General features: G+C 44.3%; 1 protein-coding gene across 5 annotated transcripts in view; it reads left to right on the top strand.

Annotated features, from left to right (window-relative positions):
• The window catches only part of Dzip1 (DAZ interacting zinc finger protein 1), a 63,237-nt gene that overhangs the window by 19,921 nt on the left and 15,493 nt on the right, over positions 1-27,823 (top strand). For 4 of the 5 annotated variants that reach the window (XM_023709658.1, XM_023709654.1, XM_023709656.1 and 1 more), the window contains exons 8-15: positions 3,104-3,265; positions 4,745-4,879; positions 6,530-6,592; positions 13,811-13,951; positions 14,342-14,390; positions 15,545-15,601; positions 16,957-17,013; positions 23,222-23,281. In XM_023709658.1, coding sequence (XP_023565426.1) covers positions 3,104-3,265; positions 4,745-4,879; positions 6,530-6,592; positions 13,811-13,951; positions 14,342-14,390; positions 15,545-15,601; positions 16,957-17,013; positions 23,222-23,281 — 724 coding nt within the window. The remainder of the gene's footprint in view (positions 1-3,103; positions 3,266-4,744; positions 4,880-6,529; positions 6,593-13,810; positions 13,952-14,341; positions 14,391-15,544; positions 15,602-16,956; positions 17,014-23,221; positions 23,282-27,823) is intronic. The other variant, XM_023709657.1, reaches the window with a different exon arrangement.

Here is a 27,823-nt window from a genome sequence, read left to right on the forward strand (position 1 = left end):
CGGTACATAACCCTTGCCCAGCCTCACTCTTCTCCGGTACATAACCCTTGCCCAGCCTCACTCTTCTCCGGTACATAACGCTTGCCCAGCCTCTTCTCCGGTACGTAACGCTTGCCCAGCCTCACTCTCCTCCGGTACATAACCCTTGCCCAGCCTCACTCATCTGTGGTACATAACCCTTGCCCAGCCTTACTCATCTGTGGTACATAACCCTTGCCAGTGGTATATAGTTTGTTTTTTGTTTGTTTGTGACAGGGCCTCGCTTTATAGTTCAGGTTGACCTGGAACTCATGTGTAGCCTAGGCTGGTCCTGAATTAGAGCAGATCCTCTTGCCTCAGCTTCTTAAGGGATGGGACTTCAGGCGCGCACCACCACAGCCAGCCTAGTGTATAATCCTTTCATCATGCTTTTATATTTGCTTTGCTAATATTCCGTTGAGAATTTTTGCATGTTTTCATAGGTTATTGGCATGTGGTTGTCTTTTCCTGTGGTGTCTTCGGTTGCCTTTGGGATCAGGATAATATAGACCTGAGAGGATCTTTTAGGAAATGTTTTCTTCTTTTCTTTCTCTTCCTACTCCTCATTCTCCTCTTTCTCATCTCCCTCCTCCTCCTCTTCCTCATTCTTTTTGAAAGTTTGAGTAGGATTGGTATCAATTTGGTTTTTTTAAAATAAACAAATTTTATTTTATTTTTTAAATTTTATTTATGTATTTTGTACAGGGTCTCACTATACAGCTTAGACTCACAGTGATCCTCCTGTTTTCAGTCTCTGCAGTGCTGGGATTACAGGCATGGGCCACTATGCCCAGATTCAGTGGCAGGCTCAGTGCACCTGAGGATGGGGCTGGCAAGGCATGCAGTACCCGAGATCGAACCCGGTCCCTGAGCTTGCAATTTGTCTTTAACTAGTTGGTAGAATCAGCACTAAAGACTGTCTGGCTCTTGACCAGAAAGGAGGTTGTTGATTACTAATTCACTCTCTTGTTCTAAGTCTATTGAAATTTTCTTTTTCATCTTGTATTACTTTTGGTAATTTGTGTATTTTTCAGAATTCTTCCACTTCATTTACATTTTGTATTTATTGCAGTACAGTTATTCATTGAATCCTCTTATAGTCCTTTTAATGTCTCTGAGCTCAGTAGTGATGTCCCCACTTTGGTTTCTTAGCTAAATCATAGGCTTACCAATTTCGTGGGTATTTTCAAAGATGCAACTTGTGTTCTCATCATTTCTCTGAATTGTTTTTCTGTTCTCTGTTTTGTTTATTTTGTTCTAAACATCATTGTTTCTTTCCTTCCACTGGTTTGGGGTTTAACCTACTCATCTATTTCTCATTTCTTAGGGTTAAATTTAGGTTATGGATTTCAGATTTTCTTTTTAAGTATAAGCTTTTATATATACAAAGTACTTCTCAGCACTGATGTGGCAAGCACAAGAACCAGGGTTTGATCCCTGGTACCACATTCTGGGCCAGCCCCACCCCGGGCCTACTGAACCAGCGACCGAAACTGGGTGTGGTGGTGCATGCCTGTAATTCCAGCACTGGGGAGGCTGAAACAGGGGGATCACTGTGTGTCCAAGCTGCACACCAAGTATGTAAACTTAAAAAAGAAAAATAATAATAATAAATAAAAAAGAAATGTATCTTAAGTGTTTTTGTATTTCGTGCATTTTCCCCCCTGTGGGATTGCTTATTTATTTTTTTATTGAGACAGGGGCTTACCTTGTAGTTTAGGCTGGCCTTGAACTCACTATGGGGCCCTGCCTGGCCTCCAACTTGCTCAACTCCTCCTGCCTCAACTTCCTGAGTGCTCAGATTACAGGTGTGCACCACCACACCTGGCTGAGATTGTGCGCTTTAACTTTCACTTATCTCAAAGCAGTTTCTAATTTGCCTAGTGACATTTTTCTCTGATCTGTTGATTATTTAAGAATATTTGTTGAATTTCCACATATTTGTTAATTGTAGTTTTCTTTCTCTTGCTGCTTTCTGGCTTAATTCTGTTGTGATTGGAGAGGAGGAGTCTTTTCATGAATTCGGTCTTTTTAAATTTAAGAAACATCTTATGATTTAACATATGGTATCTCCTGGTGAATGTGCCGTGTGTACTGAAGAACAATGTGTACTTGCCATTGTTGGCTGCAGTGTTCTGTGTGTGTCTGTTAGGTCTAATTGCGTGATTATGTTCAGGTCCCCAGTGTAGGTTAAAAACTGAAGCTCATCAAGAAATCCAATACAGTTTATATGAATTTGAATTTATATTTGGGAGGGTTTCTCTACCCAAATTGATGTAGTGTCACGAAATTCTTTTCCCAAAAGAGCTGAAGGCATCATAATACAGTGACACATGTATGCTCAGAGAAGTGTAATTCATGACAGCTAAATCTTGGAAGTGGCATATATGGCTATTAGCAAATGAATGGATAAAACAAATGTGGTATTTATATATATGGAGAAGTACTATGCTGTCATAAAGAAGGATACTTGAGTCATTTGTAGGGAATGACTTGAGACCATAATGTAAGTTAAACAAATCAGACACACAAGTTCAATATCACATGTTTTCTCTTTATGGGAGACCCAAAGTATAAATAAAGAGGAAAATGAAAGATAGTGGGAAGTATGGGGAACAATCTTTCGCAAATGGGAAGGGGACCAAGAGATGGAAGAAGCAGGGAGAGAAAAGAGGGGGAGGGAATGAAAACAGAGTTCAGATGTGTGATGTACACAGGCCCGTTCCGCACAAAGAGTGGAATCATTTTGTGCTGCACACATGGGCTAATACGAAATCAAAGGTAGAGAAGAGTACATCTGTATTTTACACTTTCCTGTGTGTTTTCTGCGCAAGTTCACAACACAGCTGGAGGCCTTGGGTCTCTGTGTAGGTATTTTAAGAAATATGAAGACACAGGGTTGCCGCCTTTGACTTGGAAGAATCACTGCACACAGACCTGCCTGTCCAGGACGTGTTCTGAGCCTGAGTACAAGGAGCATTGGAAGCTAGTAGGTTTGAGGCAAAGCTGTGATCACTTACCGTAAATCTTGCCTGTTTGCTACATGCCAGCTGTGTAGTAAAGCTGCCTGTGAAAATAATTTCAGGAATACGAAATGCAGAAAACAAAAGAGGAAGACTTTCTGAAGTTATTTGATAAGTGGAAAGAAGAAGAAAAGGAGAAACTAGTTGATGAAATGGAAAAAGTCAAGGAGATGTTTATGAAAGAGTTTAAAGAATTAACCTCCAAGAATTCAGCATTAGAATATGTAAGTATTGAAGCTGGCAGTTCTTGTAGGGAGACCTCTCTTTTGTCATCTCTTTTTTTTGATGGAACCAGGGATTGAACTCAAGCCCCTGTGCTTGCCAGGCGAGCACTTACTCTACTGAGCTATCTCCTTGTCCCCTTCTGTTACCTCGAGACATGGTATTAGAATGGCATTGTGGCCTGAAAAAGGATCTTCACTGGCCCTGAGGCAGACACCTCCCTGAGAGTCCTGAGGAGCTCCAGGCACCCAGTAGATAGAACAAGCTAGAGGAAATGGTTTCGTTGAGATTAAGAGCTTGACCCCAAACCCTAGTACTAAACCCTGTTGGTGCATTTGATTGCCAAAGAAGCCAGTTCCTCTTTTCTTACCTGGTTAGCTTTACACTTCTTTAAATCAAAAGCCCCGTCCTGTGATGGCTGGAGAGGCTGGCCCAACCACAGTGTGGGAGGGGAAGGAGTATGGCCCAGAAAGAAGGGACCAGAACTCCTGCCAAGCTCATCTGTCACCCTTGCTCTGTCTGGTGAGAAGAATGAGTCCATAGCATGTGGGATCTGGCTAAGGGAGCCCCTGACCCCCAGGGGAGCAGCCCTCGTCCACACTGCCCTGGCCAAAGCATGGGTAGCAGACACAGATGCGACCTGCAGGGCAGGACCTTCCCCTGAGCCAGTCTGTGCCCTTTCTCTTAAGTCTTGGTTGCAGAAAAGGAGGGAACTCATGGAACGATCCTGGAGCTCCCTCTAGGGGTTAATAAGTTACAGAAACAAAAACGCTCTCTTTGAAAGAATCCTAAAGTCCTTTTTTTTTTTTGGTGGAACTGGGGATCAAACTTAGGCCCTTGCACTTGCCAGGGAAGTGCTTATTCTACAGAGCCATCTCCCCAGCCCCCTAAGGTCCTTCTCTAAGCTCTTTGTTTTGAGCTGATGTCCCTCCTCCATCCCAACACTGTCCAGTGCCCCTGTCACACTGAGCCGTCCATCTCCGTAGGCTTCTGTTGTTTTTGCTGGCTTTAACAATTTGATGACATATTGGCCGGTTTTACCAGATAAATTCTAATCCTGGTTATTGAGACTTACCAGATGCTTTCTCATGATGACTTCAGGCTTATAGGATTTGGGCAGGAAGAGCTCAGTGATAAAGTGCCACCTTCAGCGCATATTACAGTGGGTGCGCACTGTCTCCAAGATTCACCTCTGTTGGTATGGGCCCTGGTCACCTCGCTGAGCTAATGTTACTCAGAGCACTTTTCTTTACTGAAGGTTAATTCTTTCTTTTTTCTTTTTTTTTGAGCATCCCATGCGTGAACACTGGGGAATTATAACCCCACTGCTGTTACAGCAAAGGGGCAGTGGGAGAAGTGTAAGATGCACCCAGGAGCGCAGTCAGATTCATAGCCCGCTTCGTACTCCCTGGGGGTAAGCAGTGTTCCAGGCTTATACGAGTACAGTATTTGTACCAGGGGCTTTGCATTTTGTTTTGCAGCAGTTGTCAGAAATCCAGAAGTCCAATATGCAGATCAAGTCCAACATAGGCACGTTGAAAGACGCCCAGGAGTTTAAAGAAGACCGCCCGAATCCACAGGATTTCCAGAACGTGCTGCAGCTGCTCGACAGCCAGGTGTGTGGCACGGCAGGAACCGCGAGGTCCCTGGTCGGCCTCAGCGAAGTCACTCAAGTAAATGTCAGCTGCACAAAATGAGTTTCTCATTCCATCACCATGAAGGTGACTCTTATTTTTTGGTCGGCTGACAAAGGCCCAATTTGTAGTAGGTGTTCATTAAATGCTTGCTGTTGGCTAATGTATATGATACAAAACAGGAGGCAAAATTGTTCCAGCTTTTCCCTGACAGGGTCAGCATGAAAACTGGTGTTAATAAGCAGTTGACGTTATTACTTGATTTTCATGTTGCAGGTGTAGACCTCACTTTCAGAAGCCATAAAAAGGCCCACTGAGGAACCTGCTAATTTTTAGAGTTGAATTGTACCATTGCATTATTCAGCTGATGATGGTTTATATTATTTAAACATAATTACAATGATTTGAAAGTGAGCCTCAAGTGGCACAATCTTTTCATGGCTGTTTTGGTTATAGTGGTTTTGAGAAGTAATTTTTTCTTTTTAATTTTTTTTTAAACAGGGTCTCACTATGCAGTTCAGACTTGTAGTGATCCTCCTGTCTTGGCCTCCCCAGTGCTGGGATTACAGTTGTGCACCACCATGCCTGGTTCTGGGACTGGCACTGCGTGCCCAAGGTTCACAGTCCAGTATAGCATGAGTACTGGTACCAGGGATCGAACTTGGGACCTTGTCCTTGCCAGGCAGGCACTTAATGCCATTGAGCTATCTATCTAGTCCCGGAAGCAGTTTTTTAAAACCAGGGAACAAATAGATATTAGAGTTTATAAATTCAGCATGAAAAAAAAAGCTTGTGTCTCTTAAGAAAAGGTTAAATACATCTTTGAGACTTGGCCTATTGCTTCACACTTCAGGCTTGTGTCCTGCCTCCCTCCCTCAGTCTGCCTTCTCTAGTGTAGCCAGGCCACCTACGGCACTGTCCTGTCTAAAATCCTTTGGTGACCCCTGTTTCACGAGACACAGTACAGAACCCCTAGCTGGCATACTTTCTCCTGTACGAGGCCTTCTGTTCCTCTTCTCCCAGCCTGCAGGTGGCTGCCAGGCCAGGCGCCTGGTGCCAGGTGGAGCGCGAGGAGGCAGGGCCTGAACTACTGACACCTGCTCCGGTGAGCTGGAGCCCCATGTGTCCCCTGAACTGAAGGGCCAGGAATGCCCAAGGTCCTCTCAGTTTCTTGTTTTTTACCTGTGAGCAGCGCCATCCATTCAAAACACATGAACCCAAAATCCTTGATGTTTTCTCCTGGCCCTGAGAGTGGCCAGCTAGCACCATTTTTGCATATGAGTACTGGTACCAGGGAGCATAGCCACACCCGTGCGCTTACTCTGTGGTTGTTCTCCACAACCCATAGCGCTGCCGGGGTGGTCCGACCCCAGAGCCCGAAATAGTTACTGCGAGCTCCGTAATAGACTCTTTGCTTATCTTGCCTTATAGTAGACTCAGAAGCAAACATTTTCAGATATATGTAAGGCATATATAGATATACAGAAATAATATAATATATTACAATACATATTATAATATAATATTTATATATATTGCTCTAAATGCGTACCTATTTGTTGGGTTTCCCAGGTACCCACTGAGGTTTTCAGTGACGGTTGAAAGCACATCACTCGTTCTGTTCTCTCATAGGAAAGCAAGTGGACAGCTCGAGTTCAAGCTCTTCATCAGGAGCACAAGAAAGAGAAGGGTCGGGTAAGACAGAGAGCAGCACTCTAAGGGGGTCTTTTGGGGGCCTGGGCCACGAACCGTGAGTGTGGGAAGCAAGCACTGCGTCTCTGAGCTTCCTCCTAGCCCCAAGGGAGTCACTTTCTAAAAGAATTTCTTTCTTTATCTTAGTGGTAGTATTTGTCTACTTAACTCTGGTGGAAAAATTGGTAACAAAATTAAAATTACTCATAAATAACACCAAAGACAATTACTACTATTTTTTTCACTTTTCATTGGCTATAAATGTTGCATTTCTATAAGTATAGACCTCCATATATACACAAATATAGTCTTGCATAATTTATATTTTTCAATTACTGGATCATAAACATTTTTCTGTGTTTTACAATGTTCAAAGTCATGATTTTTAATGGCCTCATGATCTATGAATGTCTGAGAGTTGTTGGATCACTTCTTCATTGCTGAATAAATTTCTTTTTTTTTTAATTAATTTATTTATTTATCTATTTTGTGTGTGTGTGGCCAGTTCAGCCCACCAGGGGGCGGGGCTGGCTGGCATGTGGTGCTGGGGATTGAACCGCGGTCCCTGTGCTTTGCTTAGCTTAGTTTGTTCTAAGTAGGTGCTTTAGACCACTGAGCCATCTCACCAGCCCTAAATTTCTGATTTTTTTTTCTACTTCAAAGATGTAATATAAATAAAAGTGAAGACCATTTACATTAAAATCAGTTTAATGAACATAAAATTTACTGGGCCTCTAGATAGCTCAGCAGACTAAGTGCCTGCTTAGGCAAGTGCAGAGACCAGGGTTCGATTCCTGGTTCCACATGCTGTGCCAGCCCCACTCCCAAGCTCACTGAGCCAGCAACCAAGTCCAGGTGTGGTGGTGCACGCCTGTACTCCCAGTGCTGGGGAGGCTGAAAACAGGAGGATCACTACAAATCCAACCTGTGTCGTGAGACCCTGTATAAGAACGAAAAAACAAAACAGAAAATAAAATTTACTTAGAACATTGATGCTCTTTCACCTGCATAGGTCAGAAATTTCCATATTAAAATATATTTCCCCTTGTGCAAAAAATCTGTTTCTTAAATTTTTACACTTATTTATGTGGTACAGGGTCTCATTCTGCTGCTCAGACTGGTAGTGATCCTGTCTCAGCTTCCCCAATGCTGGAATTACAGGCATGCCTCACCATGCCTGGTTTTGGTGGTCAGCATAGCTCAGGGCTGGCATGACGTGTGGTACCAGAGATCAAACCCAGGTTCTTGTGCTTGCTAGGCAGTTGCTTAGACCCTGAGCTCTCACCAAGGCCCAGAAAATCTAAAGTACATGAGGTTGAGAAGATTTTAAAATAAGAAAGCTTGCTCATCTTTTCACTTGGAATTGTCTTTTATCCTTTTTTTTTTTGTATTTAGGACAGGGTGTACAGGATCTCATTGCATAGATCAGACTCCTACTTATCCTTCTGTTTACAGCCTCCCAAGTGCTGGGATTACAGGTGTGCGCGCCATACCTAGTCTCTTTTATCCCTTTTATGTCCCTTGTAAATCTTTCCTAATGGAGAAAAATATTTCCTCTTCCTGAACCTTTCTTTCTTTCTTACCAGAAATCGAACTCAGGACCTTGTGCTTGCTAGCTAGGGGCTTTCATCACTGAGCTATATTCCCAGGCTCTCCTACACATTTCCTACAGATTCTCCTTTCCTTTCCTTTCCTTTTCTTTCCTTTCCTTCTTTCCTTTTTTCTCCTTTCTCTCTATCCGTCCCTCCCTCCCTCCCTCTCTCCCTCCCTCCTTGTCTCTCTCCATCTCTGTTTCTTTTAGTGTTCTACATAGGATTGAACCCAGGATCTTATTTTTATTTTGAAACAATCTCAGTTGCTCAGGCTGGGCTTGAAGTTGAGATCCTCCTCAACCTCCAAGTGCTGGGATTGTAGGCTTCATTCTGAAAAGAAGTACTTAGCATAGTACTAAGCAGAGTATATGACAGGTCATATAATTGATACATGTGTAATAGCCTGATGCATGTATTGATGACCATAAAATGATTTTTTAAAAAATATTTCTAATCTTTTATTTATTTATTCATTTGGTACAGCATCTCACTGTGCAGTTCAGCCTTGTAGTGATTCTCTTGTCTCCAGCTCCCCAGTGCTGGCATTACAGGGGTGCGCCACCACGCCTGCGGTGCATGTGGTCTTAGGGTTTGAACCCGGGTCTTTGTGCTTACCAAGCAGGCACTGAGACCACTGAGCTATCTCCCAGCCCCACCACAAAATGATTGATGAACATTAATTAGCTTGGATTCCTCTTAAGTAAGACAAACTGGCTGGGCATGGTGGTGCATGCCTGTGATCTCAGCCTTTGGGAAACCAAGGCAGGAGCATCACTGCCAGGTTGAGGCCAGCCTCGACTATGTAGTGAGTTCAAGGCCAGCCTGGGCTACATACAGTGAGACCCTGTTTAAAAAATAAAAAAGTAAGACAAACACTGAGAAAGATATAAAAATCAAGAAAGAAAAAAGAGATTGAATAATACTAAAGACAAACTGAAGCAAAACCATGAAGGAAACATAGCGCCAAACACTTGCAGAATGTTCTAGTGGAACCTCAGTGGGACAGGTAAATAGTAGTCCATGATAGTAATCCATCCTTAAAATTGCACCACTTCTAGAGAAGAAAATAAGACATATGAGTTTCCTTCCATTCCATTCGTAATACCATTTACTCATCTAAATAATTTATAATGTTTATTATACAAGCACATGCATGCGCGTGTGCACACACACACGCAGTCGTCTATATAGGCTGCAAGCGCTATCACGAAGGCAGTGATTCAGGGTAGGCGGTATTTTCTGTGCCCCCCTGTGCGCTACCCTTTATATGGCTAAGAAGAGCAAGGAAACAGTCCCTGCTCTGGAGCTCTGCTGTGGGATTGCAGCACAATGGGAGAACTGAGGATGCGATGTGATGGGAGTCATGAGGAATGACACGCACGTGGCCTAGGGGTGGAAGAGAGCGTGCCGCCTGGGGCAGATGGCATGTGGGCCTTGCACTGCGTATTTCTTCAGGCTGAAGGGCTCATCTTGTGAGCGCAAGACCAGGTAACCAGCTTTGGACTTGCCTCTGAGAGCTTCTCAGATGTGACCAGGATAACATACAATTCTTTGATTTGTTCCCAGATAGGGTACTTGACACCGCAGTCCGCCCAGATGAATGGCTTGATTTCATCTCTCCCTCAGTCCTCTGTTCCAGGTCATTGGCAGGTCCTGCCAGAACCTCCTGTCCTGAGTCTTCTGTACATTTTCATTGCTCCTACAATTCACTGAGCCCCCATTATTTCTAAAGGAGCCCCCAAATTAGTCTCCTGTTCTAACCTTCCCCTTTCTTAACCCACTGTTCACAGAGTGGGTAAAATGATCTGGCTACTTGGCTGGCCTCTGTAGCTTCATCCCTTTTCTCTCTCTCTGAACATACTTCCTACCTATAATGGCTTTGGTACCAGGAATTGAACTCACAACCGTGCACTTAACCAGGCAGGCGCTTGTGCCACTGAGCTATCTCCCCAGCCTCTGACTTTATTTATTTGGCACAGGGTCTTGGTATGCAGCTCAGACTTGGAATGATCCTCCTCTCACAGCCTCCCCATTGCTGGGATTACAGGCGTGTGCCACCACACCCGGTTTTGGTGGCAGGCACTGCGCGCCCAGGATTCTGGGACTAGCACGGCATGCTGGGATTGAACCCAAGTCCTTGTGCTTGCTAGGCAGGCTCTTAAGCCACTGACCTATCTCCTTGGTACTCCCTAACTTTTTTTAGAACAAATATTGACTTTTTTTGTTCTTCACATTGCCAGTTCCTTCCTTCACCTCCAAATTTGTTTTGTATTCTTTGTGGCAAATTACCACAAATTTAGTGACTTAAATCGATCTGTATTTGTCTTCTCACCATTTCCATAGAGTAGTCTGGACTCAGGGTCCTGAGGTCCTTCTGTCAGGACTCATAAGCCATATGCCAAGTGTGGGCCGAGCTATGCTCTGGAGGTTTGGCAGCACATGTTGGGCTGAGACACTCAGCTCCTAGAAGCTGCCGCTCTCTCTCTCCACTGTTTCTCAGTGGTTGGTGGTTTCTTGAAGGCCAGCTGGAGAATGTCTTCTGCTTTCATTCTACCTTTTAGAAAAGGCTTGGAGGGTGAGAGAGATAGCTCAGCGGTCTACTATCACTTTTTTAGTCTCATAATTACAGTTCTGATATGATACCATCTCTTGTTTGTGTTTTACTTCTGGCCTCGTGCTTCTCGGGAACTGGGAAAACTAAAACTGTAGATCAGCTCCAAGTCCTATCCCCAGGCCCACATGCCATGCCAGCCCCTGAACCCTGGGCACTCCGTGGGGGGCCACTAAAGCCAAGCGTGCTAGTACACGCCTGTAATCCCAGCACTGGGGAGGCTGACACAGGATTGCTCTGAGTCTGACCTGCATAGTAAGACTCTACCAAATAAATAAAGATCAAAAAGGAAGAAAAGGCTTGGAACTTTTAAAAAGGGCTCAGGGAAGAAGAAAGGCCCGCCTGAGAGTCTTCCTTTTCCTTAGTTCAGAGATGGCAAGTTTCATCCGGGCCAAGGAGCAGGGTTCGTGTAGTGCCTGCACACTGCAGGAGGCACCTCAAGGGCCCTGTTAGGATCCTGCCAGTCCCATGCTCCTGGGCCCCCACCTCAGGTCCCCTCTGTCACCGCATCTGGTGAGACAGCCCTTCCCTCTCTTACTCTCATTGCTTCTCCAATGTAGCTCTGCTTGCTGCTGCAGTTTGTCTCCTTGCTCATGGTCCATCTCATTCCTTTGCGAATGAAGAGCTGCATCTACTGCACTCTTTACAGTCCCAGCACCCACTACTGTGCCTGACATGTCGCTGGCCCTCATTTGGAGCTTTTTGAATGCCCCTGGGTGGCAGCTAGACATCTGACCTTCTGGCTGGACTAGCGCAAAAGTTGTTTCTGCAGTTGTGATGGAGAAAGGCCGATCATTGGTGACACAGACGAAGGCGAGACCTTCCCTGTCCCCAGCCAGGGAGGTGGGTGGCCACATGTGCCGCCAGGCTGCGCTGCTCCCTCGTCTGTTGGTTTGGCTGTGTAGAAATTGCTCACCTCCCCTCCTCTTCCTCCTCCCCCTCCTCCTCCCTCTCTTATTCCTCCCCCCTCCTCTCTTAAGCTCTAACAGAGGGGTTCAGTAATCTCTGCCTGAGATCTGACTATAATTATTCCACATGATTGGTGCCTACTCTTCCCACAATGCACACATTGTGTTTCCCTGTTCAGGAGAAGTTATCTTTGCCAACTTTTTATTGCTTTACCTGGGTTCTTGGCCGTCTTGTTTTCTCTTTTTAAACTGGTAGTTCAAAGGGAGTCACAGATAAGTGGTGGCATGCCCTCTCGCCCTGGCAGGAGAGGTCTGAGAGCGTGGGAGGTTGTGGAGTAGTCCGGCCATGAAGAGAAGGTGGGCGGCCATGGGCTGGAGTTGGGGGGCAGGAAGCTTCAGTGTGAAATGGTAAATCACGGAACAGTGGGCTCAGGGCCACCAGCCTTTAGAGATAGTATCTGACTATCACCTTTTTAGTCCCATAATTACAGTTCCGATATGATATCATCTCTTGTTTGTGTTTTGCTTCTGGCCTCGTGCTTCTTGGGAACTGGGAAAACTAAAACTGTAGATCAGCTCCAAGTCCCTATGCCTCCACCCGGAGTCCAGACATGCTGCTTGCTTTCCTAGTTCAGCGTTTCCAGGCCACTTTTGGGCGTGCTCTTCCCAGGGTCTGTGTGAGTGTAGTTAGAAGTCCTTGGCAGTGTCTTCTCTGGGGGATTCCTAGGATCCCTGAGGACATGAGAGGGTGTTTTCAGGCCTCACACAGAACACTTTCTGGCGTGGTTCAGCTCAGTGTTGGTCTAGCACATTGCAGCAGAGAGCACCTGGACAGGTGTGGACTCACAGTGTTGACCTTGAAGCCAGACACGGGAGTCCAAGTCTGGGCTTTGCCCCTCTCTCCGAGGACCTGCATGTGGGCTGGGTTCTTTCGCTGTCTGGATGGGGATTTAGTGCTTGATGGGGATTAAGCAAGACTAAGTGATAATGAGCACAGCGTCTAGCACAAAACGTGTTGATTAAAAAACTAGGGGCTGGACATGGTGTTGCACACCTGTAATCCCAACAGTCAGGGAGGCTGAGGCAGGGGGATCACCAGGTAAAGCACAGCTTGGGTGACTCGGTGAGGTCCTGTCAGAAAAAAGTGAAAAAGGCTGGGGGTAGGTATAGCTTAGTACAAACTACTTGGGTTCAGTCTCCAGTCCTGCAGAGAAAACAAACAACAAAACCATATCAGGAGATGCTGCCTGGAATCTCTTCCATCCTCACAGCTGATAGAGATACTGCTGGTCCCTCTGTTTGATCTGCACGCACACTGTCCAGGTTAGGCTTGGGATAACTCGCCCTAATTACCAAACTTGCCCTTGCTCCCCTCCATTTAAGCAACCACTGAAATTGCTTAAAAAGCCTTTCCCTAAATTGCTGGAAAATTCTTGCAATCTTTTGGTCCAGTGTGTGATCTTCCCTGACATTAAGTCTCTAAAGAAGGACCCCTGCCTGTTCTTCATCTCTTCTTCCCTTCCTCCATTCCTTCCTCCTTTACTCTTTTTCCATCTGTTCCTCAACTGCAAATCCCCTGCCTCATTTTTTCTCAGGAAATATTTCTGGAAACTTTTCTTATTCTTTTTACTTTTTTAAAAAAATGAGACAGGTCTTACTGTGTAGTTAGGGTACCACTGAACTCACGGTGTAGCCCAGGCTGGCCTTGCACTTGGATGAGTGCTCAGATAGTTTTCTCTGCCTTGGGCCATGAGCTCCTTGGGAAAGGGTGAAGCACCTCATAGGACCATGGCTTTGACACTGGGAGACTGAAGGTTTATCCAGTGAATGCTGTATACAGACAGCATAAGGCTCTCAGGGACGTCAAGGCGTGTACACAGACTCTTCAGAGCTGCGGTGGTAGCTCGTGCCTGTAATTCTAGCACTCGGGAAGCTGGGCAGGAGGATCACCATGAACTGCGGCCAGTCTCGGAAACGTAGTGAGTTCAAGGCCACACCCTGAACTACATAGTGAGACCCTGTCTCAAGAAAGCAAAAAACAAACACAAAGTGTGGCAAGGAGAAGGCAACTGCATGTAGCTTGCAGATGGAGGCCTCAATTCTTTTGCAGCTCCTGTCCCACATAGAGAAACTTCGAACTTCGATGATAGACGATCTCAATACGAGTAATGTTTTCTATAAGAAAAGGATAGAAGAGCTAGGCCAGAAGCTCCAGGAGCAGAACGAGCTGATCGTCACTCAGAGGCAGCAGGTATGTCTGGCATCGACTTCTGTAGGCATCGCCGTTTATCAGAGAGCATGGGTTTTAGCTTAGACCACTTGGAAGTTGTGGAGCTGCGCTATTTCCCCCCTTTCAATGACTTGGACATTGAAATAAAAAATTTAGAAAGGTATTTGAAAGTAACAGACAGCAGATTTATTCAGTTAGAATTCAGTGTAAGCTTGAAGGTAGATCAGAAGCAGCCACATCCAAACATCCTGCTTCTATTTATGAGGCTTGCCTCTGTGCTGTAAGATGCCTGTGACCCGTGACTCTGGGTGATTTAGCAGAAAGTTAACTTACTAACAACCGAAGCCATTATCCCATCGGTTCCTGTTGAGTCGCAGGCAGGAGTCAATAGAACATTGTTTTCTTTTGCAGATTAAAGAGTTCGCCAGTAAACCATTGAGCAGCATCAGTGAGCCCAAAGGTGAGGGGACAGGACCCCATGTGGGCCACGCTGGGAGGAGGAGGACGTGGGCCTGCTGACTCGTGTGTCCGGGGAGGCCTTCCTCTGAGTATTTTAATCTGGAAGATCGGTCCTCTTGGCACTTTAATTGGCAGTTCTCATATTGCTTCACAGAAAGTCACAGAAGTTCACAAATTTTACGCTGTCATTGAATAGTTTCATGTTTAAAACTCCAAATACATTGTGCCTGCTCTCTAACCATTTACCTTTGGTAGGACAGTGTGAGTATTAGATGCACAGGGTCAGAGATCATTGGGGTTCGATATCCATCTTAGGTGCTTTGTAATGTCACATATCTCCCCTAAGTTTTCACAGGCTTGTTCCGAGGGGATAGCAGGGTCTCCCCTTGCGAGGCATCCCTGTTAATAACATCCGTTATCGCCAGCTATTCTGATCTTATTAGACGTCATCCTAAAGTTCTACTAGGGCTCCCTGTGCTCTCCCCATCGCGGAATTTTGCAGATGGAGGTTGATTCTCAGCATGGTGGGGGCAAACATAACCTGCTGATGGGACCAATGCCAGCTGGCCTGTCTCCTGTCAGTCAAGTGCAAAACTGGAAGGGAGCTTGGAGCCCCCAACAGTGGTGCCTAAAGCTTTGGTGCCCTAAAGCTTTGGTGCCCTTCTGCCAGGCCTTGCCCCGCGGGTTCTAGCCTTGGTTCCTGTGCTGCTTGCATTGTTCAGGAATCTGCCATTCTGAAGGAGGTTAGGGCTGGGTAGTGGGGTGTGTGAGGTAGGTTTCCTTCCCTTTTGAGGTAAAGGTTGATGAAAAAGAGCACTTTAATTTGCCTTCAACTTCTCTTAGAATAGTGACATTTCAGATAATGAGAGATACCTGTGAAACAATAATATATAACCTTAACCATTACATTATTCTTATACCTGCATGATTATCATTATTTAGATATCCTAAATATGTGAATAAAGTAATTTCTAGGACAAATGTAGCTTTAAAAAGATTCACATTCAATATATTTATTCTGTTGGGTAAGGCTCGTTACATTTGTAAATTTCATTTGTTGTTTTTCTAGAGGAGAAAAGCTGGGCTACAGGCTGCAAAATTTAATCTATAGCTTGTGATTTATGTTGTTAACATTTTTTGGTTTTGTCATTTCAGGGAATTCTTTAACCTGGCAAACTTTTGAATCTAAGTCAGCTGCCCCTGCTGTACCTGGTAAGTTTCTATAATAGGTTCTGGGCTTTACATCAATTTTTTGAAAGAAGACAGTAATCCAAGCTAAAATTTTTACCTATTTGTTATTTTTAGAGATTCCTTTGGAAGTTGGTGCACTTGGTTATTACATAATTTATCTTTTGATTCTTGGCTAAAGCCCCAGATTGTAAATGTCACGTGATTTTCCTGGTGCTTTTGGTGGGTTGTGCCCCTGCTTCGCAGTCCCTCTCCTAAGGTGGTGGCTCATGCGTCTTTGGCAATGCTCTAGTGTGCATCCTTGCATGACCATGTGGCCACTTGCGGTGGCTGCCACATCTTGGCATGGTGGACTCCCTGCGCTGTCCCGATTGATACTGTCAGGCTCTGCCCTGTCCTCCTCATGGTTGGCTTGGCCATCTGATCTGTCTCCCAGATCTGTCAGATTCAGCAGTACTCTAAAAAGAAATTATTACAGTTAGAAATGGACAGGTTGTTTTTCAAAACAACAGTTAAGTAGTTGAGATATTTTAGTTTCTATTCAGAGATGAGTAAGAGTAAGGCAGCAGAGAGAACCTGGGGGGTGGGCAGGGGACAGTAAGACCGGCTGCATGCACGGAGGCCTGACTGGTGGTGGAGGCGCCAGGACTGGGGCTGGCCACAGAGGGACACTGCGCTGCCACACATGTGGCCAGCAGTCACCAGAGGGCTCTGTAGTGACCAAAAGACATTAAGGAGCAAGTTCTGGAACTTGGCACAGTTGATTGGAAAGTGATAATGGTTTTAACCACTCAGTCTTCTCAGGTGCTTCTCAAAGCTGAAGAGGTCAGAAGTAGAGAGGGGGAGAGGTATATGGCGAGGGGAGAGAAGAAGGCTGAGGCAGGAGGACTGTAAGTTCAAGCACAGCCTGGCCTGTGTAGTGACTTAGCAGGACAGAAGAGCTGGGGATGTTGTTTAGTACAAAAGCCCTGACTTCTGCCCACAAAACACTGTACCTTATGATTCCATGTACACAAAGTGTCCAGAGTAGGTAAATTTATAGGAACAAAAGGAAAAATACTTTTTGCTAGGGTCTGGGGCTAAGGGCAAAAATGAGGCGCAATGGTTCATAGGCACTTATTTTGGGGGACTTGAGAAGATAAAAATGCTCTAAAGTTAGGTAGTGATTATAGTTCCCAATTTTATGAAAATACTAAAACTCACAGAATCACATATGTTTAAAAAGCAAATTATAGCTCAAGCTACTATAAAAATTAGCTCAGTTATATGGTATCCATCATTCGGACATTTATCCCTCTGGCCTGTATCTAATGACTAATTTGAGGAGTATTGGACGCTTACGTCTCAGTGATAGAGCTTTCCTTTTTGTTCTGTTTCAGGGAACGCTTCAGGCCCTCAGACTCTGGAGGCCAAATCTAACTTAGCAGTGGCACATGGTGAGTTTCAGCTGTAGTAGCCCTCCGTGTTTTATGCTCTGTTTCCACCTTGAGTTAGATAATTTATTAACCAGAGTTCTGGGGGTTAGGGTAATTATGTAACCACGCAAACACTTTAGTGATTACAAAACAGTTAATAAAATTGCAGGGCTCCCATGTACTATTATTACCAACTAACTCTACCTACCCAAGTTATAACGTGTTTGTATATATATATATATATATGTTATCAGACTGACAGAGATTTTTAATGTTGAGTGCTACCTTGATCAGTCACCCTCATTCTTAATAAGGGTGACTTGCTACCAGACAAGCCAGCTAGCACACGCCACGGGGCATGTGTGGTTGTTTTTATAACTTTCAGTGTGACATCAAGTCACCTTTTCTAAACAAACAGCTTCAGTGATTGGTTAGGAAAATAGAGGGGAAAAAAATAAATGGTGGCGGCCAAAGGAAGCGAGAGGATGAAGTTTCACTAGGTGACGTGGTTGCCAGGATTCAGTTCTTGGACCAAGCCGGAAGGTTCTAATTGTTATTCACACAATCCAGTGGTGGGGTGAATCTCGGTAGCCTTATTTCACTTTTTGTACAACAAAGGTGTATGTACATTTTTATTCTATGTTGTTTAATGATGTCCTAAACTCTGCTGTATATTACAGTTGAATCAAGAGGGGAAGATTATTTTTTTCCTGTCTTATCTATAAATACTTCAGAATCTAATCATTTGTTTTAGGGTTTTTTTTTTTAAAGTTTAGACTTAAATCTCTGATCTAAGTGATCAGTTTAGTGAGACTTTTTGTCTCCCTAAGTATTTGTTCTACATGTGGTAGTCTTTAGTGATAGTCTTTTTTATTCATGATTGTATTTAAGTATGAAGTACTGGGCCTGCCTGATAGCTCAGCAGACTAAAGCGCTTAGGCAGAGTGCAGCGGCTGGGGTTCAATCCCCAGCCTGTCGTGCTGGCCCCACCCGTGGGGTTCGCTGAGACAGTGATTGAGACTGGGTGTGGTGGTGTGCACCTGTAATCCCAGCACTTGGCTGAAAACAGGAAAATCACTATGAGTTCGATCTATGTAGTGAGACCCTATAGACCTGTAGGCCCTGTCCTAAATACAGGAAAAAAAAGTATGAAGTACTTCAGGGAAGTGCTTTTTTTTTTTTTTCACCCCGGAACCAGGGAAGTACTCATTCTACTGAGCCATCTCCCCAGCCCCAGTATGAAGTACTTCATTACTCATTAATTATTTGATTACTCATTTTTTCCATGAGGTTTTTTTGTTTTGTTTTGTTTTTAGTGGAATCAGTTGTTTTGATATTTAGTACAAATTCTACAGGGTCTCACTACACAGAACAGACTTATAGTGATTCTCCTGTTTTCAGCCTCCCAAGCTCTAGGATTACAGGCACATACCATCACGCCCAGTCTCTGTGCGGGGGCAGGGCTGGCTTGGCACCCCAAGGATCGAACCCCCGGCCCTTTAATCCGCTGAACTATCTGGCTGGCAGTTTTGATTACAGTGTGTAATATATAAATTAGCCACATACCTGATCTTATTATATACAAGTGTTGAGAGCAGGCAGATTCTTCCTTTGGATTTATAACAGCTAATGTGCATGTTAGGCATATGTAAATTTACTTTATTTTAATTTTATTTTTTTTATGTCATGACAAGAAGTATGTATTTAGAAGACCAGAATGACAGGTATTCCAAGCGTGACCCTTCTATTACACATTGCTATCTTCAGTGCAGTTGCTTGGTTCACAGGTATCAGCATATAGAGTTAGTCAGGGTGAGAATCCTACCAATTAACTGCTAGTTTCAAAAACCCGCTGATGCTTCTCAGGATCATTGCCTTGCCCATCTTGTGTGTACAAGTGTATGGCTTTGTTCCTGTCCTGTTTCCCAGCTTTTTTCCTTACCCTCTCCTCATTGTCCAATCCTCAAGTTCTCGCTTTCCTTTTAGTTGTGTTATACCTTTCTGTTTGTATTTCTTTGTTTGATTTCTTATACTAGGGAGACTATAACGATATTTACACATGTGGGTAAATTTATTTTAGCATTCCAAATTCAAGAAAATTATCTCTAGCGTTCATCCTTTACTTATATTATTATACGTTAGGCTTAAAATCTCTTTCTTGCCTCTTTTAGGGCTGAGTTTGGTAAGGTTTCTTGGCCATTAAACCTTGGAGTTTTGACAGTGTATTTTAGATTCTTTGCGTTTTTCCTTGCATTGTTATTATTAACCTTCTGAATGGCGTTCTGCATGGCCACGCTTTTCGTGTTGCGTGTCTCTTTGTTGCTTAGTAAGGGACCCAGAATGGGGCCTCAGCTGTCTGGGGCTGGTTCAAGGGCCCTGATGATGCTTCAGTGCTACATGCTCTCCATGGACTCTACCTGGACTGGCCAGGGCTGCAAGAAGCAGCCGGACCACCTTCCTGGATCTACTAGAATTAGACTACTAGTTTGAAATGCTAGCCAGACCTGGAAGGGGGCCCACAGCCTCAGAGCTGAGGGCAAAGTTGCTTTAGGAACATCTCGGTGAGCAGGAGAAAAGGGAAGGTTGGCCAGAGCCCGCACATGTTGCTCCCTGGCCGTGGCACCTCCTCCAGTATATGCAGGCAAGAGGGAGGTTACTCTCTCCAGCTGTGGCCCTTCACGGAAGGGACCCACTGTGAACTGTGGTAAGCCATCGTGGCCAGCAGCATGTTGGGCCTGAAGGGGGTTTGGGCAGAAATGGGAACTTTGGTAATTCCCCTCCTTTAGACTTTGCTATCCAGGCTGAGCATCACAGTCAAATCTGATTCTAGCACTCAGCAGGAAAGGAACAAAGAAACATGGATTTTGAAGAAAATTGGTGATCCTGCTCGATTGCCACGCACCAAGTGTTTCCTGGAAAACTTCTCAGGTTTTTAGTATCCGTCACTGGAGAACACACTGCACAGGGGTTGTGATAATATCCAGCCCATGCGCCAGCTGCTTAGGTTGGTCTGATAGCTGGGGCCCCCTTAGTGCAAACTGTCCATCTTCTTAGAACAGAGAGGCTACAGAATTGCCTCTGCCAACACCCGTGGGTACCTGCTCAATTCTAGCTGCACTAAATTAAAGACCTCCTTTAATTTAATGTGCACGTGGTGAGGGGTTGATGCGCTCCCAGCTTTGTGTTGTAGCTAGAACGAGGGCCACAGAAGCAAGTAGTTAAAAATGGGGAGCAGCCCGAAGGTTTTAAGTCTGTAATAGTTGGCTTTCAAGAGGCAGAAATTTTTTTCTCTTAAGTTTTTAAAAAATCATTTATTTATTTATTTATTTGGTACAGGGTCTTACTAAGCAGCTCAGTCTTGCAGTGAGCCTCCTGTTTCATCCTCCCCAACTCTGGGATTACAGGCCTATGCCAGCATGCCCGGTTTGGGCATGTGCGGCCAGCATGGCATGTTGTAATGGGGATTGAATCTGGGTCCTTGTGTTTACCAGATGGGTGCCTAGACCACCAAGCGATCTCCCTAGCTGAAATTTTCTTTTTTAAAATTGGACTTTATAGATATTACATTTTTCTCTCCGTGTTAATAGTTTATATCTTGAAATACTAAAATTTAGCACAGAACTTTATTTTTTCTTTTTTTTAAATTAAACAAATTTTTTATATAAATTTTTTATTGAGAAATAAATAAGAATGAGACAGCTTCACAGCTCATTAATAGGATAGGACAGCTTTGATTATCAATACATTGTACATTGTTATCTTCTTAGTGGTTATCCATAGTACGAGAAGCAGACAGGATATTCTGTCCAAACACTTAGCACAGAACTTTGGTTTGAGCAATAGTTTATTGTCCAGTATGTGACAAGCAGAATATTTTAGAATTGTGGTGGCTCGTGACTCTCAGTAGAGACAAGGATGGCTTTCCCTCTGAGTACCATTGCCAGACCATTGCAGAAATGGGCTGCCTACTACTGAAGGGACATCTCAGTCCAGTGGGACTCGACCTTCTGGATGACAGCAGGTTCGATCCCTGCAAAATGATCATGCTTGCATCCAGTTAAAGAGAGATGTATGCAAGTGGCTGGCATTGTAGATTTATATCCTGAGAGAGCCTGAAATCTTCAGTGGAGTCTTGTCCCTTAGAGAAGAATTGACATGCCTCTTCTGGTGATGGCGCTCCTCCACAGGGTCCAAAGCCGCTCTTGCCCTCCCTGCTGGTCACAGACCACTGGGCACTGGTGCATAGCTTTGGACTTATGCCTTGCATGGCCATGCGGTAGGCACAGTAGAGAAAGAGAGAAGGCAGAGACGCAGGCTTCCCTCAGAGCATCTAGGGTCTGTTAGTGAACTAAAATGCTTACAATCCTGGTACAAGGCAAAAGCCACTGACAAACTAAAGTACAGTAAAAGATAAACCATACGACTTTTTAAAGCTGAAATTAGTGTGTCCTTCCCAAATCTGTGTTTTCAGCAACTCTAATTAGTAAAGCAGCCTATTTGTATAATTTGAGAATCTTGATGCTACATAACAAATTTGAAAGGCACATTTTGGATGTTCAGTAGTTATGGTTCTTGGGGGGACTTAAAACACTTTCAGAGGACCATTTCTGGATTTCAAAATTAAAGTGGTCTCCTACTTAGCAGTAGGCCATGTTCCAAAAATCGATTTGAAAATACTGTAGTTTGAAATGCACTTCTCCCAGATAGCCAGTGTTAGGTATACTGACTGAGTTGTTGGTCAAGCTGTAAGAGCCACTTTATGTATACTAAATCCATCTATCTATCCATCCATCCATCCATCCATCCATCCATCCATCCATCCTTCCATCCTTCCTTCCATTCATTTATATTACAACACCATACATACCCTTACATAAATCCCGATGTTCCAAGTAGGAGCGTTAGATGTGTGATATCTTAGCTCCATTCCTGGTCACCTGGTGAGAACTCAGCGATTGTTTTCCGCCGTTATCCCAGCCCATCACCTACTCTGGGGCTAGAATGAAATGACCTTCACCTGGGGGTGATGTGGGCTACAAGGTGAGGGGGGGCTGGGTGTCAGTTTCCAAGCTGCAGCTGAGTGAACCGTGTGCCACCCAAGCCAGACCTGCTGGTTGCATTTTGTCCCACGTTTAATGCCTGACCGCCAGCCTTACACCTTCCTCATGGAGGGAATTTCCGTTTCTAGGTTGGGGCTGGGCCTTACTCATGGTGCTGGTAAGTTTCTTTATGTATGCAGGCAGCACTTCTTCCTTTGGAGAATTCGCCAGAGAGTTCCTATCTGAGGGGCTATTGGGAACGATCAGACCTCCACTTGCCCAGTTATGGATTGTGGGTCTTCTCCAGCCCACCCCTCACCCCGACCCTTCACCTACACCCGGCTCCAGGAGCAGAATGGGGTTTAGAACCTGGAGTAGGCATGTAGAGTGGAGGCACATGGGAATGACGAATGCATTTTACTCCGCTGCTGACCTCGCTCCCACCTGGTTCTACCGCCTGAGGACCCTGGCAGTACTGCTGGGGGCAAGCAGGACATAGGAAAGCTGAGCCTCATGATTTTTTTTTTTCAATTGAAATATTTGCACATCTGATCAAAACACTGCATAAGTGACAAAGATCTTTTACAATCATACCCTCCCCCTTTTTATTTTTTTATTTTTTCAGTACCAAGGATTGAACTCAGGATCTTACACTTGCCAAGCAGGCACTTAAATCTGCTGTGCTATATCCTAGCCCAAACCCCGTAGTGTTTAAAAAAGGTTGACAAGTTCAGCGCTTTAACTTGATCACAGTTGTGTCTTTATACTTGGCTGCTTTGAAGCTCATGGAATTTGTTACTCAATGAATTTTGATGCAAAGATCGTGTCCTGGTTCTTATCACACACGAGCTAGACCTCGTTGGTATCAAATGCCTCTTGCTGCCATTCCATAGCTGGCTGCTGGTTTGTAATCCTCATGGGCTTCATTAATGTGACTACAAAGGTTCCACTATATTAAAAAAGTACAATTTCCTGAGCGTGGAATTCATGGAATATGCAGGGAGGTTGACAATTCCAGGAGACAGTGACCAGTTTTCACTGACTGCCTTGATGTTTTGTCTTAGTAGATTCTTGCTATGTGAACATTATATATAATTTAAGAATCACATCATCCAATACTGTTTGTGAGGAAACTAATGCTACTTTGCTGCTGTCCTGTCTGTACTGTTCTTATTTCTCCTCGTTAATAGAACAGGCCTTCCCGTCGCACATACTGGAACCAATAGAAGAGCTCTCAGAGGAAGAAAAAGGTAAGGAAGGGCTTGTGCAGGGTGTCCTTACATAGACGGTATGTGTATGCCAGGACCCAAACCTTGAACGCACAAGCCAGTGGTCGTATCGAAGTCAGAAAGGACGTGTAGGTCTGGATTGCATTTTATTATCTTATTTCTCTCACTTATTTTGCCAGCTTTGTTGCATTCTTATGAAGATAGATTAGTAAGAAATTTCCTGTGTTAAGACACTTGAAGATAAAACGTCTTTATTTCAGTGCACTTGGTTTCTGCCCAGATAACAGGTGGCCCCACGTGTGGCATACCAGATGCTACGAACCTTTTTTTGGTTGGTATTTTAGTATAGGGTCTACGGGGTCTCACTACACAGATGGGACTTGCAGTGATTCTCCCGTTTTCAGCCTCCCAAGCGCTGGGATTAAGGCGTGTACTACCACGCCCATTCTCAGTTGCTGTCTCAGCGCGTCCTTGGGTCTGGACTGACACACCATGCCAGGAATTGAACCCTGGCCGCTGGGCTCTGCCTAAGGAGGCAATTTAGTCTGCTGAGCTATCTGGCTGGCCCTTGGAACTTTTGTTTTTGAGTCTCCCGCTTTTTTGAACAATATGGAACTTTTTGTATCAGCAGTGATCTCTTATCCCCTAAATCTGAGGCCAGCCTGATTCCAAATTCTTTTAAAATCGAGAAAAACAAAGTCTAAGCTCTGCATGTGGAAAGTTATGTGCGAAATGTCTGCGTACCTGCTAAAGTTTTGGGAGATTAAATCATTACTTATTTTACTTGGCACTGCTAAAAATCATTATTAATTTTTGGAGTTTATAAAAAATGTATAATTTTAAAGTTTTTAATACTAGACTTGTAGATTCAGAAAATACTTATGTTCAAATTTATCATGTTTTTCCTTATTAATAGTAATAGTTACTATCTGTTACTTATTTAGGAGAAAGGAAATTATAAATGCACATGCAGGTACTAGTTTTGTAATTTTTATCAAGAAGTAAAATTATATATTCTAATGATTAAACTCTTAATACATCTTACAACTTCTGTATTGTATAGAATTTTACCAAGGTTTTATTTATTTTTTATTTTTTTGGACTTCTAAAAATTTCTTTAAAAATTTTTTATTTTAAAGGAAAAGAAACTAAAAACAAAAAGACCAAAATTCCAAAACAATATGATAGGAGGGTAGCGATGGCCAACACATTGCATGCTGTTACCTTTAAATCAATTACTCAGAGTGCACGATACTAGCATTTAATTATCCAAACAGTATCAGCACAAACTTCTATGCTTGTTTTGACTTCATGAGACAAAGTTTCTTTGTGCAGTTCAGGCTGGCCTTGAACTCACTTTGTAGCCCAGGCTGGCCTCAGACTCTCGGAGATCCTCCTGCTTCAGCTAAATTTTTGTAATGCTTTACACAGAGATTTGACCAAAGCAAGCATATTTATGATATCTGCACGATGTATATTTTCAAAGCTTTGTCTTGCTGGAGTCATCAGTACGTTTTGATGTTTGTAATGCAGTTTGCTTATTTTGCTTCCGTGTATCTTTGCAACTTGTCTTGACTTGCTATCATATTATTCACGTAGTGCTTATAGTTGCCACTGGTCTTTTTATTTAGTTTTTTTTTTTTTTTTTACTGGGGATTGAATTCAGGCCCTTGAACTTGTCAGGGAAGCGCGTATTCCACTGAGCCATCTCCCCGGCCCCATCGTTTTTGGTTTTTTGAGGCTACTCTGCCATTCAGATTGGCTTGATCCATACAGCCCAGGCTGGCCTCAAATCAGGGCGATCCTCCAGCCTCAGGCTTGTTACTGATTTTTAAAATGCATTATGTTGGTTGCCTAATTCCTTATATAATTTTTATATTTGTTGCCCCCATGTTCAGAAACCTGTTTGTTTCAGAAGAAGAATATAAAAAAATAGAGTTATGAGGGAAGTTTGGGGTGGCCTAAGAAGCATAACTTTAATAACTGAGATCATCACCCTCTGTGGGACAGTTGCCTTGTGTTGTTAGAGAAAGGGGTGTGTAGGTCAGGAGCATTGCCCCTGGGGTGTGAAGGGCGCCCCGTGCTCCAGTGTGCAGGGTAGTGCCCTCAGGCCCGTCCATTGCCATGGGGCGAGACACAATGCAGTTGCAGTATCAGCTGCTGTTGTACAGTTAGTTGCCAGTGTTTTAAAATCTGAATATTTCACAGAAGCATCCTGATTTCTGACCTCTCAAAACAATGGGAACCCTGGTTACAAGGCCTATGGTAGCAACATGTAGTGGGCTGGATATGCAGCCCCAGGCTCCTGACTGCCCCAGTCCTCCCTTGCCCCCTGTATGACCTGTGTTTTGTGTAGGCAGATGTGTTAGTGAGCCCTATCTGTAAAGAGAAAGACTGCTTAAAAATCATCATTTAAGGGCCGGTGAGATAGCTCAGCTGACTAAAGTGCCTGCTTAGGCAAGCTCAGCGATGGGGGTTCAAGCCTCAGCAGGGAGGCTGAAAACAGGAGGATCACTACGAGTCCAAGCTGCATAGTGAGACCCTGTACCAAATACATATAAATAAATAAATAAATAAATAAATAAATAAGTAAGTAAAATCATTGTCTAAGTGATCTTCAACCATTCTGGTGGTTTCCTGAGGATAGGATGAACTGATCTCTCCCTGCTTCAATCCTGACTCATTTTACCTGCAAGTAACATCCTTTCCTCTTCCTATGAATGACTCATTTACAAATGTCCAAGACATAAAATTCCTTAGTTGGAAGAATTTGGGAGATGAGTCCTGAGATTCATAGTGAGACTTCAGCTGCTATAGATCACGTATGTGGAAAATAAGTCAGCAAGGACTCCAGGAGGAATTGTGACTTGTCTGCTGTCACCAGCAGCGTCTGAGGCCCAGGTCCCACTCTTTGCAGCGCTGTGCCCAGGTTTGGAGTTCTGCCCAATTCAAGACTGAGTCTGGGATCACTGCCAGCTGATGCCGCCCACGGTTGTCGCCTTGTGGGCACGAAGTTGCCATCATTGGTTGTTGGAGAACTGGACCAGGAAAGAAAACAGTCTCTGCCATCCTGTGTGTCTCTAGACACAGCTCTGGAGAGAGCAGGAGGGTGCAGAAGCCCGTGAAAGCTACCGCAGAGCCCACGTGCTACGGAAGTCAGCCGCCTTCTTTTAGCACCCTGCAGTGTCAGCATGCTGGCAGCGGATTAATTACCATCAATAAATTCCTCAGCTTGTGCTAACACTTTGCAGATAAATGCTGGTGGAGCGAAATTTTGGCAGAGCTTCACAAAAACATTGTGGCTGTTACTGAGAAGTCACCCAATGCATGCACACACATTTCTGTGTGTAGCATTTGCTTTTTAAAAATAATTTGTAAATCATCTGTCTGTCTGTCTGTCTATCTATCTGTCTATATCTATCTATCTATCTATTTGGTGCAGTCTTGCTACGCAGCTCAGACTAATGTTGTTCATTCTGTCTCAGCCTCACCAACTATGGGATTATAGGCATGTGCCACCATGCCCGGTTTGAGTGGCAGGCTCAGCTTGGGGCCAGCATGGCATGCAGTGCCAGGGATCGAACTGGGGTCCTTGCACTTGCCAGGCAGGCGCTTAGACCACTGAGCTATCTCCCAGTCCAGTGTTTCCTTTTTGACAGTTGTGTGGGGCCACATTTGACCTTGCTGTCTTAGGTGATATTAGATTGTGAGGACCACAGAAGTTCCCAGAGCCTGTTTTATTTTTCAAAAATTTGAAACATGGGTTTTGTGAGTCGGCTTGAGGTTATTGGGTGCAGTTAGTGACCATGTGAGTACTAAAGTTGAGGCTTTTTGCTTTCTGGGCTTTAATGCAAAAAATAAAGGGAGAAAGCAAGCCGGCACAGCTGTGCGGAACTAGCTGTGTATCCTCTGGGGGAATCCATACTTCTCTGGTTTTTGTACCCGCTATGAAGAAAACCGGAGGTTCAGGGCTAGCCAAATAGCTCAGCGGATTAAAGCGCCTGCTAGCAGGCGCAGGGGCCAGGGGTTAGATCCCCGGGTTTGCTGTGGTGGCCCCAAGCCCAGGGCATGCTGCGAAGGCAATTGAGACTGAGCGTGGGGGCACACGCCTGTAATCCTAGTTCTTGGGAGGCTGTAAACAGTAGAATCACTATGAATCCAATCTAGTATTGAGACCCTGAACACCCTGCAGACCCTTCCCTAAAAATAAATAAATAAATAATAAATAAATAAAAATAAAAGAAGAAAAGAAAAATGAGGAGGTTCATAGTTTAGAACTTCTAGGGTGTTTTCTTTTTAAGTTACTTGCTTTGCACTGCAATTATTTGCTCGTCACAAATGAGCTGCTTGCCTGACGTAAGTGACCACGTGTGCCGGCCTTTGTGCTTTGGCCTGGCCATCTGCTGACCTGCATTGTGCATTTTACCAGACGGCATGCTAAATTGTAGAAGGTTTTGTCTTGTTGGTCGTGCTGAGAAATGCGCGGTTTCACAGGAAGCTTTGCCTGTGCTGTCTTTTCTAATGACTGCCTGTACCTCTACCCCAGAGCACTGCGTTCTTTTC

Source organism: Octodon degus, unplaced genomic scaffold, assembly GCF_000260255.1.
Source record: "Octodon degus isolate 3935 unplaced genomic scaffold, OctDeg1.0 scaffold00013, whole genome shotgun sequence".
NCBI classification, from domain to species: domain Eukaryota; kingdom Metazoa; phylum Chordata; class Mammalia; order Rodentia; family Octodontidae; genus Octodon; species Octodon degus.